At 37.6% G+C, this 15,313-nt stretch overlaps 1 protein-coding gene across 1 annotated transcript in view; it reads left to right on the top strand.

The window, feature by feature from the left end:
- Positions 1-15,313, top strand: part of snd1 (staphylococcal nuclease and tudor domain containing 1) — a 242,094-nt gene that overhangs the window by 177,160 nt on the left and 49,621 nt on the right. The window contains exon 18 of the mRNA XM_028451498.1: positions 7,793-7,934. Coding sequence (XP_028307299.1) covers positions 7,793-7,934 — 142 coding nt within the window. The remainder of the gene's footprint in view (positions 1-7,792; positions 7,935-15,313) is intronic.

The raw sequence follows: 15,313 nt of genomic DNA, 5'->3' as shown, positions 1-15,313 counted from the left end.
TTTTATAGAATTCTGTTGTTGATGTATGCTCATGAGCTACACATTACAGTTACGAAGCAGGGGGGCGTCAAAAACAAGCAAAATAATGGTTCTCTATAAACCCCTGCATGGGAAACCAATCTGCTATATAGTTTTCTGATTGAATGAACATGAGATGTGTTGATATTCAAACTTGTTGAAAGGATGACCTCGACCTCCTTATCTTTTCACTGCTGCCTCATTTTACCTGTGCCTTCCTGTGTCCTTTGGATGTGATTGTATATGATGGGATAAACCCATAGCTTCTCTAAACATGATATCCAGGGTTGTGTGGCTACAGTTTTTACAGCTTGTCAAACCGGCCCATGTGAGCTTGACATGTTTTGTTACCCTGCGTACTCGTGTGGCCTTGAAGGCCCATAAGCAGTCGTATTGTGTTAGCGTAGTATGACAGGAATGTTGTCACAAACGCACTGTAGCTCAACCTGGACCAATTCTTCCCAAGGCCACAGTCCTGCTCATACGTAATTTTGTGTGCGCGTAACCAGGTACGCGTGGTTTACAATGCAATGCTGCCTTTTGTTGTTTCTGAATAGTAGGACAGTAGGGAAGGGGGGTTTCGTCTCTACAGCCGTTCTTATGTACACCACATTGACAAGATGAGCCATCAAGGTTAATGTCCCATCAATAGACCCTGTTAACCTTGTAAGGAAGGTGTTTATAGACCAGGGACTGGTTTTTTTTTTTTTTTTTTTTCACTTCTATGTTCAATAGCTTTTGGGGAAGCTCCTACACCTGTCAATCGCCATAATGCCCATTCCACATCTACGCAGTAATTTTTTCAGAGGGAAGTGGTCCCATTGGAGCTGAGGTTACGATAAAAAGTGGAGTCGCTCCTGTAGAGTCACATAAATTGTGATCATTGCACCTCGAATGAACTCTAAAATAGTCCATAAATCAGTGTGAGATTCTGGCAGCCGGCCTGTCACTCAGTCAAGCTGTGTTGTATCGTTAACAAGTTGGAGATTTTACCGCGGCCCAACCTTTCATCACATTAGTTACTGGCAGTGAGTCATAAAGGCTTGATAGGGTGAAATTGAAAAAGGAACATTTGCACTTACCAGCGAGAGGAGCTTCGTTTTCAGCACTTTAGTGTTGTGTATGCCATGAAATGGTCTCATGGTGAGTAGTTTAATGCATTTTCATTTGTTGAGGTTGTTTTTCTCTCTTTTAGAACTTAATAACGTTAAATTTACTGAACTCAAACAACTCTGCTTGTATTTATTGATAGCAAATCATTCATCTTTTTAAACTCATTTTCTCATTATTTTTCCAGTTTTCTCTTGTTAAAAATGTGACTATTTAGCAAGGCAGCAGGTAGAATAAGCTTCATGCCAGGACCCTCTTTCTGTTTTTAGCTTCAGGAGTGACTAAATATTTTTTTATTTTGGTTTGTAAAATATAAACCATTAATATCACACCAGCCACATTTTCCACCAAGTATTTTGAGGGCTTCTGACTCAAACTGAAATTAGCAGAAGAGCCCAAAGTAGGACAATTTATTTCAAATGTAGCAAAATGATTTACACAAACAACATCCTGATCATGGTATGTGGTTATTCACACTTTAAAGGCTTGGAAGAAATTCTTATCCACATTCATTTTGATACAGTATGTCCAAATGTATTGATACCCTCATTTTTCTCAAATACTCGCGATCTGATCTGAATGAAATTTAATGGGGTAATTGGGGAACTGAGTCAAATTTCAAAAAAGGTCATTGAAGTAGTTTTTATATTTTTTTAAACTGATCCGAAATCGTTATATAGATCTCGATCCACTCAAATTTAATGGAATCTGCCATGGCGTAATATGTATCTTTGTTTGAAATGTTTGTCAAAATCCATTTAGTCCTTTTAATGTAAAAGACCAACATTTAAACGCTGGTGAAAATATGACCCTCTTGGCAGAAGTCACAATTTTCCCCATCATATCCTTAGCTGGACGTATAGTGGTGAGTTTAACTGAGTTTTCTCTAAATATTTAGCTAGACATTGTTTGAGCTGCAGAAATATTATATATATGTTATATTATATATTACAATTATTTTTACTTAAAAGGTAAATAATAATGTTTGTAGACATTTTTGAAAAATAGGAGGAGACATGACTGTTATGGCAGACATGATTTGGCTGATTGCTGCTGTCATTCCTGTTTATAATAACTCGTAATGTCCACTTTCTCAAACCTGTCCCACTCATTAACACACACAATCACAAGTTTTTGAGTAGCTTATGTTCACTTTGCACTCCAGTCAGAAGCTTCTCTAACATGCGATGGTAACGCTATGAAATGTGCTAATTTTTGCATGATGAATATTTAAGGCATTATAATCATATGCAGGCTCTCTGAATCCACAAAGCCCAGACTCTGTTTGTTGTTGTTTGAGTGAATTCGCCCACCTACGGTCCAAACAGTGCTGTCCTTTTATTTTAACTATAGCTTGAAACCTTTTGATTTGAGGATAAATAATAAGACGAGACAAGAAGTGATCATGAATACAGTGAAAGAGAAACATGTCCTTGATTGAATTAATGAGCCATTCTCTCCAAAAGAGATTCATTAGGGTTATAATAGAAGCCAAATTAATTCAAGAAGAGTAATTTTATAAATAACATTATCTTATAGATTTCAATGATTCTCCAAGTGTAACAGGGTGATGAGTTAATTACAAAATCCTTAAACTCGTGTAAGAAGAGGGAGACGTGTAAGTGGTGCCTTCATGGCACAGACTCTTGGCCTGAGCCTGTGAGGTATGTTGCACTTAAAACACAGTGGATGGTGTGTAGCAAGTAGCTCAATATTGTGTGTGAAGAGAATATGGGAGTTTGCTGATGACCTTTGTTTTGAGCAAAACTCTATTTTGGGTGTCTCTTTGATCAGTGAAGCATTTTAATGTTTTTCACTTCAAATCAAAATCAAACATTTGCGCTCAGACTTCAATCTGTGCATTTGAAGTCACAAATGTTTAATCCTCACATCTGTCCCAAAAGATGCTCCGCTGACAATTTGAGCGTCTTCCCAGAGTGTGAGGAGTTCACAGACCCAAACACATTCGACAATTGACACAGTGCCACATTTAATCAGTCTTCGAAACTGCCCATACACCCCCATGTTGGCTGTGTGTTTATTCATCCATCTATCTGTTTTCATCCACCTGCACTCCCATTTATGAACCATTGCTCAGGCTTTTCACAGCCTCCTCACTTTGATCAAATAACTAAAAAAAAACTCAGATTATCCTGCATTGGGTTATATATCGTGTTTTTTAACATCTGAGGCAGAACCAGTTGATGTTCTTTGCACTGATATTTGTTGCGTCAGGCTGTAAATATGAGCCGTCTCTACTTTCTTTTGCAGAGAAACTTGATGGCTACTTTCTTCTTGAGGCTGGCACTTTTAAAATACATTAGCCAGTTATTTTTTTATATAGATGGCATATAGATAAACGGGCTCTACTCTTTTGGCGTCCACACTTAACATCACTCTGATGTAATTTATCAAGGAATTATCAGTTTAAAGCTGCTGAGGATGATAACTAACATTTTTATAAAAGCAATAAAGATAGTATAGGCCTCATAGATAAATAAATTGAAGATATGATTTCTGCAAAATGGGAAAATGTACTTACTAAGGTTGGAATTGCTGCTAACAAATGTAATGACTCCACAATAAAATAATGGGTTTGTTGAGAAAAGGTCATGTGACTTGAACTTTTGAAAAAGTTTTGTGCATTGCAATGTGGCCTTTGGAGTCCCTTCGAAGAATGCAAAGAAGACACCAAAGTGGAAAAGTTTCTTTAAGAAGTGTTTTTACTTCATTCTTATCTTGATTTGTTTGTTTTTTTTTCTTTAAACTGATTCACTTGATGCCATGTTTGTCCTGCTTTGTTTATTGTATTTGTGTGTTTCCGTTAAAGCCAAACTATCAACATCCACCATTGTTTTGTCAACAACTTTCAATTCGTAAACGAACATCAGAATTGTCCCTTTAGGATGAAATACAGGTACAGTTTTTTTAAAAAAAAATGAAGTTATCGTCCCTAGTAGCTTTAAGTCTAAAACAATCCTTCAGGTAATTTGTAAACTTTAAACGCAGTAATAATATCTGTATGTTACCAGTGGGATTTTCCTTAAAAAAAAAAACTGATCCACAAAGCCTTTTAAGTCGTATCAACACTATTTCCGGCTGTTTCCCTGTGATTATAGTATCTTCCCATCTACAGTACTTGAGCAACCTTTCCCCCATCATCCCATTACCCCTCTGGACCCACTTGTCAGTCACTTGGATGCATGTGTGTTTTGTCATTCAAGAGTTGTGAAGGTCAGGCCACCAGCCTGCCATCTTTTTCCGCTTGGTCTCAGTTATTGGGCCTTGTTGTCTTTTCAACCCAGGCTCAATGCCCTGTTGCATCCCCCCAACCCCCCTTCCAATAACATATATTCTCCCCATCTCCGCTCGTTGCCTTTTTGCCTTTCACTGGTTATGTCTACTGGCCTGGTGGCTGTGGTGCCTGGCTGCAGTCATAGAGCAGCAGCAGAACCAGCAGTCACATCCCTGCATTGAAGTGGAACAAAAAGGATGGTTGGCTGCTCACGGAAGGTCATCCGCCCTGGGCATTATGTGTGTGTATGTGTTCTCGTTATTCCATGTGTAGATATAAACATGTTTTAGGGATTTGAACCAAAAAAATGTTCCTATTGTGCAGGTACCAACAACTTTTGATCTTTGTAATATGAATTGATCAGGATGTCCTTTTTATCTGCCTTTTTTTTCTAACTTTCTCTTGTAGTCCCTGAGGCATTTTCCCCACATTCATAAATTTGTAGATTTTCTTCCATAGATGCGTTTGGTAAATTTACGAGAATGAGACTAAAGGTCAAGCTCTTAAATCATAGTTTCATCGTTTCATCTGTGGAATAGCTCAAAGGAGTGCTGTTGTCTCATCTGCTCTGTCTCACTCAATGACCTGTGAAAGTTCTTGTGCTCCAGGATCAAGGTCACTGTGACCTCATGCTTTCTCACTTTTGTGAATGACCATGTCATCACAGGCATATTTCTGTGTATGAGGAAACCAGGGGCTTCCCTCTCTGCAGATTTAGAGGTCGTCTTACAGTCTTGAGGTTGTTTGCTGTGTCCAGCCCCTCTTCGAGCCTATACCTACTCATCCTTAAAGTGCAGCAGTGATGGCCGCCAGGCTAATGAATGGTGACACTCTAATCTTTGTTATCCCTAATTGGTGCTGCAGGTTTGATTAAAAGGCAAGTCTTGTCAGCTCCATTGCAGTGCAAGCAGTGTGTTTATCACCACACTATGCTTTCCAGCAATAGCGAGTGTGCCTTCATCCAATAAGCGCTTTTTACTCTTTGTGTATTACCATGGTAATAAAACTCATACCTGTACTAATGCAGTCCAAAAAAAATAGAACAATCTCAGTTGATCTTGGGGTTTACGGAGCGTGGCTGAGTTTTCAGTCTTCATTAACCTTCGTCGACCTCAATTCCCAGAATTTCTACCAGTTTGCTTTCAGTCTTCCTTTACTCCCTTTTTCCCTTCTTTTCATGGCGCTGCTGGGAGGACTAATGTAGGGTCGTTTTATATGAAAGCCACACTATTGTTAGCTGGAACTAGAACTGTTTTCACAGTTTTTTTTACTTAATATTAAATAATGACCTTTTTCCCTTTTTTCTCTTTTGCACTCGCACTAATATTATCCTAATGCATTCTCTTTCTGTAATGGTGTTATTTAAAAAGAAAACAAAAGTGGTATCGTGTATAATTAAGTAATCCTAAATGACAACACTGAAACTCTCTTGTCTATTATCCATCTCTTTAATAGGAACAACTGTTTATAAGCTTTCAAATGCAAATAGCTAATCAGACTCATATGACAGCCACTGAATGTAAATGAGGTTTTGTGAAGCTGCTTGAGTTCAAATCCAACATCTGAATGAAGGTAAAGGTGGTCAGACTGAAATAAGACAGACAGGCTTATCATCTGAGATGCTGCACACAGCATAATTAATAATATTACTAATTAGCACTTTTTCAGACACTCAAAGACACTTTACAGGCAGGCTAAAATAATAGAATAAATAATACAGAACTGTCATTACATAGAAATATAAAGATAAATAAAGAACATCACTAAAAAAGGCAAGAAACTGGCACGAACGAGTGGATGGTTATATGTTAAAAGTAAAGTGAAACAGGTGTTTTGAGAAGTGATTTGCAGATGGCTTTCAGCACCTTTTGGAAACTGTAATGTAGCGAGTGAAATTAGTTCAGAAGATAAGAACTAACTGTGTGTGTGTGCGTGTGCGTGTAAATCACTGTGCAAAAAACAACAAAAAACATCTGCTTCATCATACTTTTTCTTTAACCTTTCAAACTAAACACTTTCTAAATAGCCTGCAGAACTCAACAGTAAAATGTTGTCTGCACACTAAACTTCCAGGAAGTGATATGCTTCCTTTCACCCTTTTTGCATGTACTTAGTACAATAACCTTACATGAATCTGTACACAAACTCGCCATATTCCAGTCTTCACGTCCACCCACTTTTTCTACCTCATCTCTTGTCGTTTGTAAACACACACACACAGGCGCACACACACCCTTAGTGACATCAGTGCAGTTTGATATGTGGCCCGAGGCGAAGCACTTCTCCCTAATGAGCCTCCTGCCCTCTGTTTCTCCTGGGGAGTGGAAGGAGAGCTAACCTTGATGTGGCTTAGAAAAGGATGCAACCTGCCTTCCACATCCATACACATGAACTGCAGAGGCTAGTGTGAAAGATCCTCAATGACGATGCAATTCAACAAGCTTATGATGTTATTGTAGCGCTGCATGGCCCACATTTAACTCGGAAATTGAACTTATTGTGGCCACTGTGATGCGAGGAGAAAAGAACATTGTGGTAGTCCCAGATATTTTTTTTTAAAATGGGCTTTAATATATGATTGGCCCCAGGAGATTTGTGCACACTACCAAAATCCAGGGCAGGATGCTTTTTATTTCAACGTGCCCTCTTTTTCTACTCTTAAAGGTCCATTTGCAGAGTTGGTTGGAAGTATTGCTTGGATGGCTGCTTTTCATTAAATTCAGGAGCAACTATAATATGTACAATTATTATAAGTCATTAAAGCAGTAGTTTTCAGACCATAGAGAACAAGGGGGGGTGCCCCCCCTAAGAAGGGGGTAGGGGAGCGGTATGTGAGAAAGACCTTGCTCAAGCATTAAAGAGCATTGCACTCAAACACCTTTTTTGTATCTGTTCTTAAATAAGTCGGTGCACATTTTATGTTATTTTTATTTGTTTTGAAAAAGAATTGAACAAATTTTTACCGTTTTGTATAAATGTTGCATTTTTTACCCATTATGTTTAAACATTTTTGCCTTTTGGTGGTGGTGGGGTGTGAGACTAAAAGTTTTTTATTCTTATAAAAAGGGGCATAATTGAAAAAGTTTGGGAACTACTTTCTTAAAGGTAAAGAAAAATAGAAACAAAAGCATTTCAGCCCATTTGACCACACTTCTTCAAAATTGTTTGTCCAACTGCTGATGTAAGTTAGCTTTGAACTAACTCTGGTATATTGCATCAAGTTCCTTTTATGTAAAATAATCAGTAAACAAACTACTACTACCAGCTTTGATTTGTATCAAATCCCTTTTATCTTTTCTCGTGCACTTTGATTGTAAGACTTCAAACACTTAACGTTTCTTTCTCGACTCTTCCTTGTGTGTGTTTTAGGTCTGGGCTAACTACGAGGAGAAGCCTGTGGAGGAGGTCGTGCATCTGTCAGAGGAGAAGGAGCGTGTGGCCAACTACAGACATGTCTTTGTTACCGAAATCACCGACCAGCTGCACTTCTACGCGCAGGACGTCGAAACAGGTTTTGTACAAACTCTGAGCAATATGAATAGAAATACTGAGCGATGACAACAGAGTGATAGACGACTATTGGTAGATGTACAGAAACAGTGGCACTTTTAACCCTGAGGTCTGCTACATGGTCACTGCTGTCCCTCAAAATCTCACTATACTGGCAGATGACAATAAAAGGCCATGGATGGACTTGGGCCATATTTTAATTTGTTTCGCCACTATAATTATTTAATTTACTGCCAATCACAGCTAAGGCTTCCTTAAGATAAGATAGAACTTTACTACTTTGTACGGTATACATTTTAGGACATCCTCAGGTCTCAGAGTGAGGTATCGGGTATCAGGAAAACCTCTGTCATTTATCAGACCAAATAAACTTACGTCTCAGCAAAACCTCCGTCAAATGACATGGCCTGAGGCTTCAAAATAAAAGTCGGCGGACTCAACAGCCTCAGCATGTAAAACACGATTCTGTATTTTTAAGAAACCAGAAATACAAATGACGTTATCAATACGTGCTGCTTCGGATACAATAGTAAGTTGAGAGCTGTTATTTTCTATATGTTTTTAAAGGTTAAGATCAACATTTCATTTAACTATGTATTTATTAATCAAACATACATTGATATATCTTGACTTTTAAAAAATAAAGGGAAAGAATGGCTTTTCAACTTACGTCATCATGTGTACTTCCAGTTTCTTCAAAATAAAACACTATGTTCTGTTTTACGGACTGAGGCCGTTGTGTCTTACGACTTCTATTTTTAAGCCTGAGTCCGTGTCATTTAATGGTGTTTTTTTTAACAAGGGAGGCCTTCTCATTTGTTGTAGGCTTTGCTGAGTCATGAGTCCTTTTTGGTCTGAAAAATGACAGAGCTTTTCCTGATACCTCACTCTGAGACCTGAGGATGTCCTAAAATGTACATTGTAGCGATGTCATTATCCAATCCTAGCTTGAATTGTTTGTCCTTCCCTTCCTTGCTGTCATTCCCTAAATCCTCCAGGTGTTATAAAGTGTGTGCAAACAATCTGCTATTCATCTTTTGGCCACGAGCTGTAGATAGAAACCTTAAACCTTTACGCTGCCCCCGGCTACTTATGCCTCACTCTCCTTCAAGTCTGAAAGGGTTTTTAGATTGTGGTTGAGGTTTTTATCATTGATCAAATTCATGTTTCTGTGAAGAGGTTGCAATCTACAATACACTTGGAGCTGAACTTTAGGGGATCGGAGAGTGTGTATGTAATGTATGTCTGAAAAAAAGGAAACAGCCATCGTGTTGGGCACTATGTATTCACATCAGTCATTGAGTTTTATTGTTTCGGTTTTGTTTTTTTCGTACCCTCCCTAAATGTAAACTTTCAAAGCCCCTTTTTTATGAACCAAAACAAAGGATCCATGAAAACTGTACACCAGCTGCATTTTTCATTTTGCTGCTCCCAATGTGTTCTGACAGCTGAGCTGTGAGTTATTTAATCTCATTTTACATAAAAGCATGATTTTTAGTTGATCCAGCATCATCGGGGCCTTGTTATTTCATTATTTATTTTTTTCCCTTTAATTGGCACTTGTTCTTCCACCAAGACGCTTATGTGCTTTTTAGAAAAAAGGGAAAAATAAAGTGTTGCTCTTAGTAGGGAAGCAAAAACCTCCTGCTTCCTTCTTCATCATGTTGTTTGCCCAGCTTTTTTCCCATGGCCTCTCATTTCTGCTGACACTCCATTTGAGCAGCACTATGTCGGACCAACGCCTGCAGAACATCAAAGTGTAAAATCATACAAGTCAAATATGCCGAGGTATCAGTAGTTACTCTTTATGATTTATGCCCACAAATGAGTTTGGCCGCTGACCAGAATCTCTATTACAATCAAATAACATTGACAACATACCAGAACGCACGAAGGTTAAAACATTGCCACTATTCAGTCCAAGTGTGGTGTAAAACACACAGAGTGGATTCTGTAGGACCAAATAAAAGTTAAGATCTGCTGCAGCCCTTTTCCCTCCTCATGTCCCGAACCAGGTTGTCTCACAGAGAGAATAGGACTGTTTAGGATTTATTTCAGCTAGCATCCCACGTGATTTCTACCAGCAGTTTTCCAGTACCCCTTCTGTTTTCATGCAGTCTGTACTTGTTTCAGCTCTTAAAAAGCCTGCTCACTTCAGTTTTGTTTTGCAGTGGTATGGTTCAAGTAGTCCAAATAATAATATTAATCCGAATAAACTGGTGACTGACTATTGTAAAGCAAACAATAAAAAAAATTACCCAGCTTTTATGAAGGCAGTGAAAACAATTATTTTTCCTTGTTTTAATGCCTATGGCATCCAGCCTAATGTGACTCTTTGACTCTTTTGCAATGGCTCTCAATGGCTTTAAAAAAATAATGGAATTAAGAGTTTTTGTTTTTTTTTTTACAGAGGCTATTAATGGTTAATAACAAATAAAATCATGATATAACAATTTGTTAGAATAAAAATAAATCACGTTGTGCAATAACTCAGCACATTCCTACTTCACCTCCTGCAACATCTATAGACCATCAACTTTCCTGCACCTGTGGCTAACCTTAAGTTTTAAATCCCTGGTAAGAAACTAAACCAACAAAAACACTATTCTGGAAGAAAATAAAGATTTTAATTATGTGGGGACAGATTAATTTAACCGCTAATGTGCCAGTTAAATATACACGCTTTATGTGTGGCAAGAAATGAGCAATTAGCATGATCATGTGTTATCAAATTCAAGTTACTTTTTGTAGCCTTTCATATACATTAACCAAAAAAAACTTCTTCATAATACATTGTGTTGATGTTAGTTTCATTACCGCCGGTAACTACTTTTTATTGTTATATATCAGCTCCCTGTGCTACGTTGCAATGCTTGCGGTACGGCAGCTGCTACCAGGCTGTTGTTTGGTTACTACTAGAGGTGTAATCAGCAGTTTATAATATGATACCGGTGCTTCAACAATATGCTATTTGCCAATATCACAACATCTGCCATGATTCATTTTTGATTTTGATTCGATTCAGTGCCCTTTGGTTAAATTAAGGCAATATAAATTAGTTACATTACACCTGAAGCTACAAAAAGATACCAAGTAATTTTGATGTTTTGACAATTGATTATTGAATTGTTTCAGACATTTAAATGAAAATAATTCTCATTACCATAAAGAGAAATAAAAAGACCTGAGATGTGATTTATGAATGATGTTGATCAGTGGTTTTAGTTTCCATTGTTTTGATTAGATAGTTCCTTAACCAATGGACATATCGATCCATTACACTCCTAGTCACTAGATTGCATGTCCCTACCCTTGATGAATTTGCATAACCATCCTTCAATGTTTTATTTACTTTATATTTTTCATAAAAAAGTTTTTTTTTTTTTTTATTTCTATTTTGTACTCACTATATTCTATACGTCCCTTTTACTCTTACAGTATGAATCTCTTCTTTCCACGAGTCTGAGTATTTCAGGCACTGCAGAAGCAAACATCAGGCACTCATTGACCATCCTCTAACCCTGCCATCTAATTTTATTTCCTCTCGCTTGAACCGGGGACTCATTTTTAGAAGTCAGAAAATAAAGCCTAATCTTAAAGTACCTCAAACAAGAGAATAACACAATATTGCTACAGCTTTCCAGTGACACCATAATGGTGATAGGTAGGAAGCCATTGACTTAGCTTCAATAATTCACACCTCTTATTGAACATGTGGAGCTAATCGCCAATGGTAAGCTATATTTTTAGAAACCCAAATGATTAAAACTCAGCTAGGACTGGCGAAGGAAATCATTTTTCTGTCTGCAGTTAAGCCTTCGTTAGTTTCAATCGGTGCTTCGGTGAAATTAAATGAACTTTATTGATTCTACATGGAAAAATTAGTGTATCAGAAATGTGAAGAGGAGGAAACGCTGTGGAATATTCCAAGAAGCAGGAAATGTGTCAAGAAAAGGGAGCACAGTTTTTACTAAAGAAGGGGGAAAAAAGAATCAACAGGTATTCATCTGGGGTGTGAATACTTAAATACGTCTGTAATCGTTCTTAAAACTGATGGACGTTCATTAGATTTTTGGCAATTTGCTTCAGGGAAGTGCTTTATTGAGAAGACGTCCAGCAGAAATAGATGTTTTAACTTGAATGTCGGCAAAAGATTTCACCTTCGAGCAGATTAAAGGCGGGTAATTGGATAAAAATGTGCGTTTGAAATGGGCAGGGTTACAACCATTAATATTTAGATGTCATTTCCAAACCATTAACCACGTGGGAGTTGTGGCTACCTAATAGACCAGGATGTATTTATTTATTTATTGTGGTCTGCCTAGGCCAGTGGTTTCTGAAAAGAAAAAAAAACCTCCTTAGCTTCTCTTGCATTTTAAAAAAACATACATTGGCTAATGAAATAATCTTCAGAGGCAGTCTCGTCAAACGTGGGGAAGGAAATGCGGTTGGTAATATTTGTTAATCCTCTTGGGTTTGCTCTATCTGCTCTGCATTTTACCCCCTTCCCCATTGTAATTATTCACATTTAATTACTCCTAAGTGTAGAGGTTCTACACTTAGATTATTTTTTACATTAAGAATGAATTCACTAAGTCACAGAGAAGCTTGAGGGATTTTTGTTCTTTAATCCTCTGCTTATTTTGAGGGTTTGTATCAGTAGCTGTATTCATTTATTGCCAATTGTCTCACTTTCTTCCCCCAACACGTTATCTCTCCTTACTATACTGCTTTGCTGTCTCTCTTGCCTCTCCCTGTTTTCCTTGTTTGTGCTGCTCCCTCTCCGGAGGCTATATGTAATTACTGTCAGAGGGGGACCTGCATAGATCTGTGTGACCTTGGACTCCAAAACGCCGGGTCTTCTCCCGGCACAAGAAAAGGAAGCGACTCTGCCCTACAGAGATGTTTGGTTTACCACCAAGCTAAAAAGTCGACATAATTAAAAAGCAGCTAAATATATACATGAAGCATCAATGGGTGCTTTACAAAAATCCCCAGCAGCATGAATAATGAATGTCATTTTGTAAAATATTGAAATCAAGCATATGAACAGTGCTATCAGTTTCCTTTAAAAAAAAAAAAACCCCCCGAAGCTGCGTCCCTGCTTTGTAAAATGGTATTCTTTCAGAGGGTTTAGAATGAAATGGATAAATCAGCCCCTTATGAGGCAAATTGGTATTGATGTGCATGTCAGCCCATAAATAAGAAGAAGATTGCTGTTACAGAAATGCCAGTGATCACATCAGTGAGTTACAGTGTTATATCTGTCAGCCCGGGCACACAAAGTACCTGCGTCTCACAGGAACGACCCTCCTGAGACGGGGAAAAGGATCGGCGTTATTAGTCCGTGAAGCTGTTTCTAAATGAAATTGTGAGCATTGTTGTTGTAATAAAGACACGTGTCACCTAGCTGCTCCCGCATGGTTTCTTAGTGATTTGTGGCCAACAGTTTATCCCTGTGATTTTGACAAATGCAAATGTAGTAAAATTTTGAGTATTTGGTTCATTGATTGTTGCTTTGTTTGAGGAAGCTCATTTCCCCCCACATTGTAAAAATTGATAATACTACAATAATTTCAGTCTTCTTGATTAAATCAAATTTATATTTGTAATTAGCATTAAATGCCTACACAAACCAATAAATACACTACCGGCCAAAAGTTTTAGAACACTCTAATATTTCCACTTATTTATTGCAATTCAAGTCTACCAAGTCCAATGAATAGCTTGAAATGGTACAAAGATAAGTACTGAACAGCCAGAGGTTACGAAAGGTTTGGTTACCCAATACTGAAAAATAATTAAATTTCAGAATTATACAAAAAGACTTTTTAAAGCTGTTCTGCACCAATGAAGGTTGAATCAGCCTTAGAAGCTGGTGCTACTAATTGCTACAGGTGTCTGCATAAAAGCAGTGTTGGGACACAGTGTGATACCAGACCCTCATGAGCATCAGGTGAACAGTATTGTTCGGGGATTCCATGATTTCTTTTTCAAGTCAAATTGCTTATTTGTTCTATGCTTTCATTTCACAGTGGGATGACACAATAAACTGAATAATTTTCAGTAAAAAACTGGATAAAGTGTGGTGTTCTAAAGCATTTGACCGGTAGTGTACAGTATATCAAATTTTTAATAGTAATTCACTGGAAGCTTTAAAGCTGTTCAAGGCTATAATTGTTTATCAGACAAAGACATAGCGTAGGCCTCATAGATCAATAACTCAAAGATCATTTGCTTGAAAAAAGATGTAAAAGGATGAAAATCCTGCCTGAAAGTTGGTTAAATCTCCTTTGTAAACACTTTGTTTCACACAATGCATTGTGGGATGTGGTGACCTGATGAAAAATGCATAGAAGTGTTTTTTATTCATTCTTTGCCCCCCCTCCCCAAAAAAAAAAAAAACCTCTGCCAAAGTGACTTCCAACACATTTGCGGTGTTTTCACCGACTGAAATTTGCGTTGTTTATTTTGGGGCTTGCACAGAAAGTTCTGAATCCAGCAAACATTAAATGACTCTTGGAGTGAGGTGATATGACTGGAATTACTGGCAACAATCTCGAACATGATGAAAAAACACATAAAATCCCAGTAAGAATGAACTAAAAACACTGCATTTTCAGTGGAGATAAAAACAAACTTTCCACCGGTAATTTCAACTTTTTACATCTTTCTTCAAGAAAATGATCTTAGATATAATGATCTATGAGGTCTATGTCCAGCAGCTTTAACTAATGACCTACAGTCAATGGAAAAAGTAGCTAATGTAATTTTGTCCAGTCAACAAAACCAGAACACCCTATATATCGGTATGTGAACCTGCTATATGATTAGGTACACCTAATCAATAGTAAAAGCAGTTCTTACACCCTAGACAAGATAAACGGACACAATTACTTTTATATTCTATTTACACAATCCAATATAAGTAGGAAGTGTTTTAATCCAAACCTTCTAAGGAAGCTCTTCTTTAAAGGTTATTTTTGCAGCCTCTCCATCTTTACACATGTTCACATTGCAACTCTTCTTTTTAGCTCTATTTTCATATTTCAATTAGAAGAAACCATTCTGAGTTTTTTGTTTGTCCTTTTTAACATATTTTCCATTCAGTGAGACTTTTGATAAATCATGCAGATTTTACTGGCATTAAATTAAATGCTGTCTTAGCAAACCTGTTACAAAGAGGTTTATGCTCCTATTATTATTGTTCATGCTTGTAATTTTCCTGATATTGTTTTTAAAAATAAACTAAGTGTGGATGATGTTTTTTTTTTTTTTTAGATGAGGCCCCCCAGCCTTCGTACACAGCCGGCTCTAGCCTGATCATCTTGGCTGCGCCACATGGCTCGAGCGACTAACAAACACATTCTAGTCACCCCA

The sequence above is a fragment of the Gouania willdenowi genome, chromosome 6 (genome assembly GCF_900634775.1).
Source record: "Gouania willdenowi chromosome 6, fGouWil2.1, whole genome shotgun sequence".
Lineage (NCBI taxonomy): Eukaryota > Metazoa > Chordata > Actinopteri > Blenniiformes > Gobiesocidae > Gouania > Gouania willdenowi.
The sequence above is the reverse complement of the archived record's forward strand: the minus strand, read 5'-3'. Positions and strand labels throughout refer to the sequence as shown.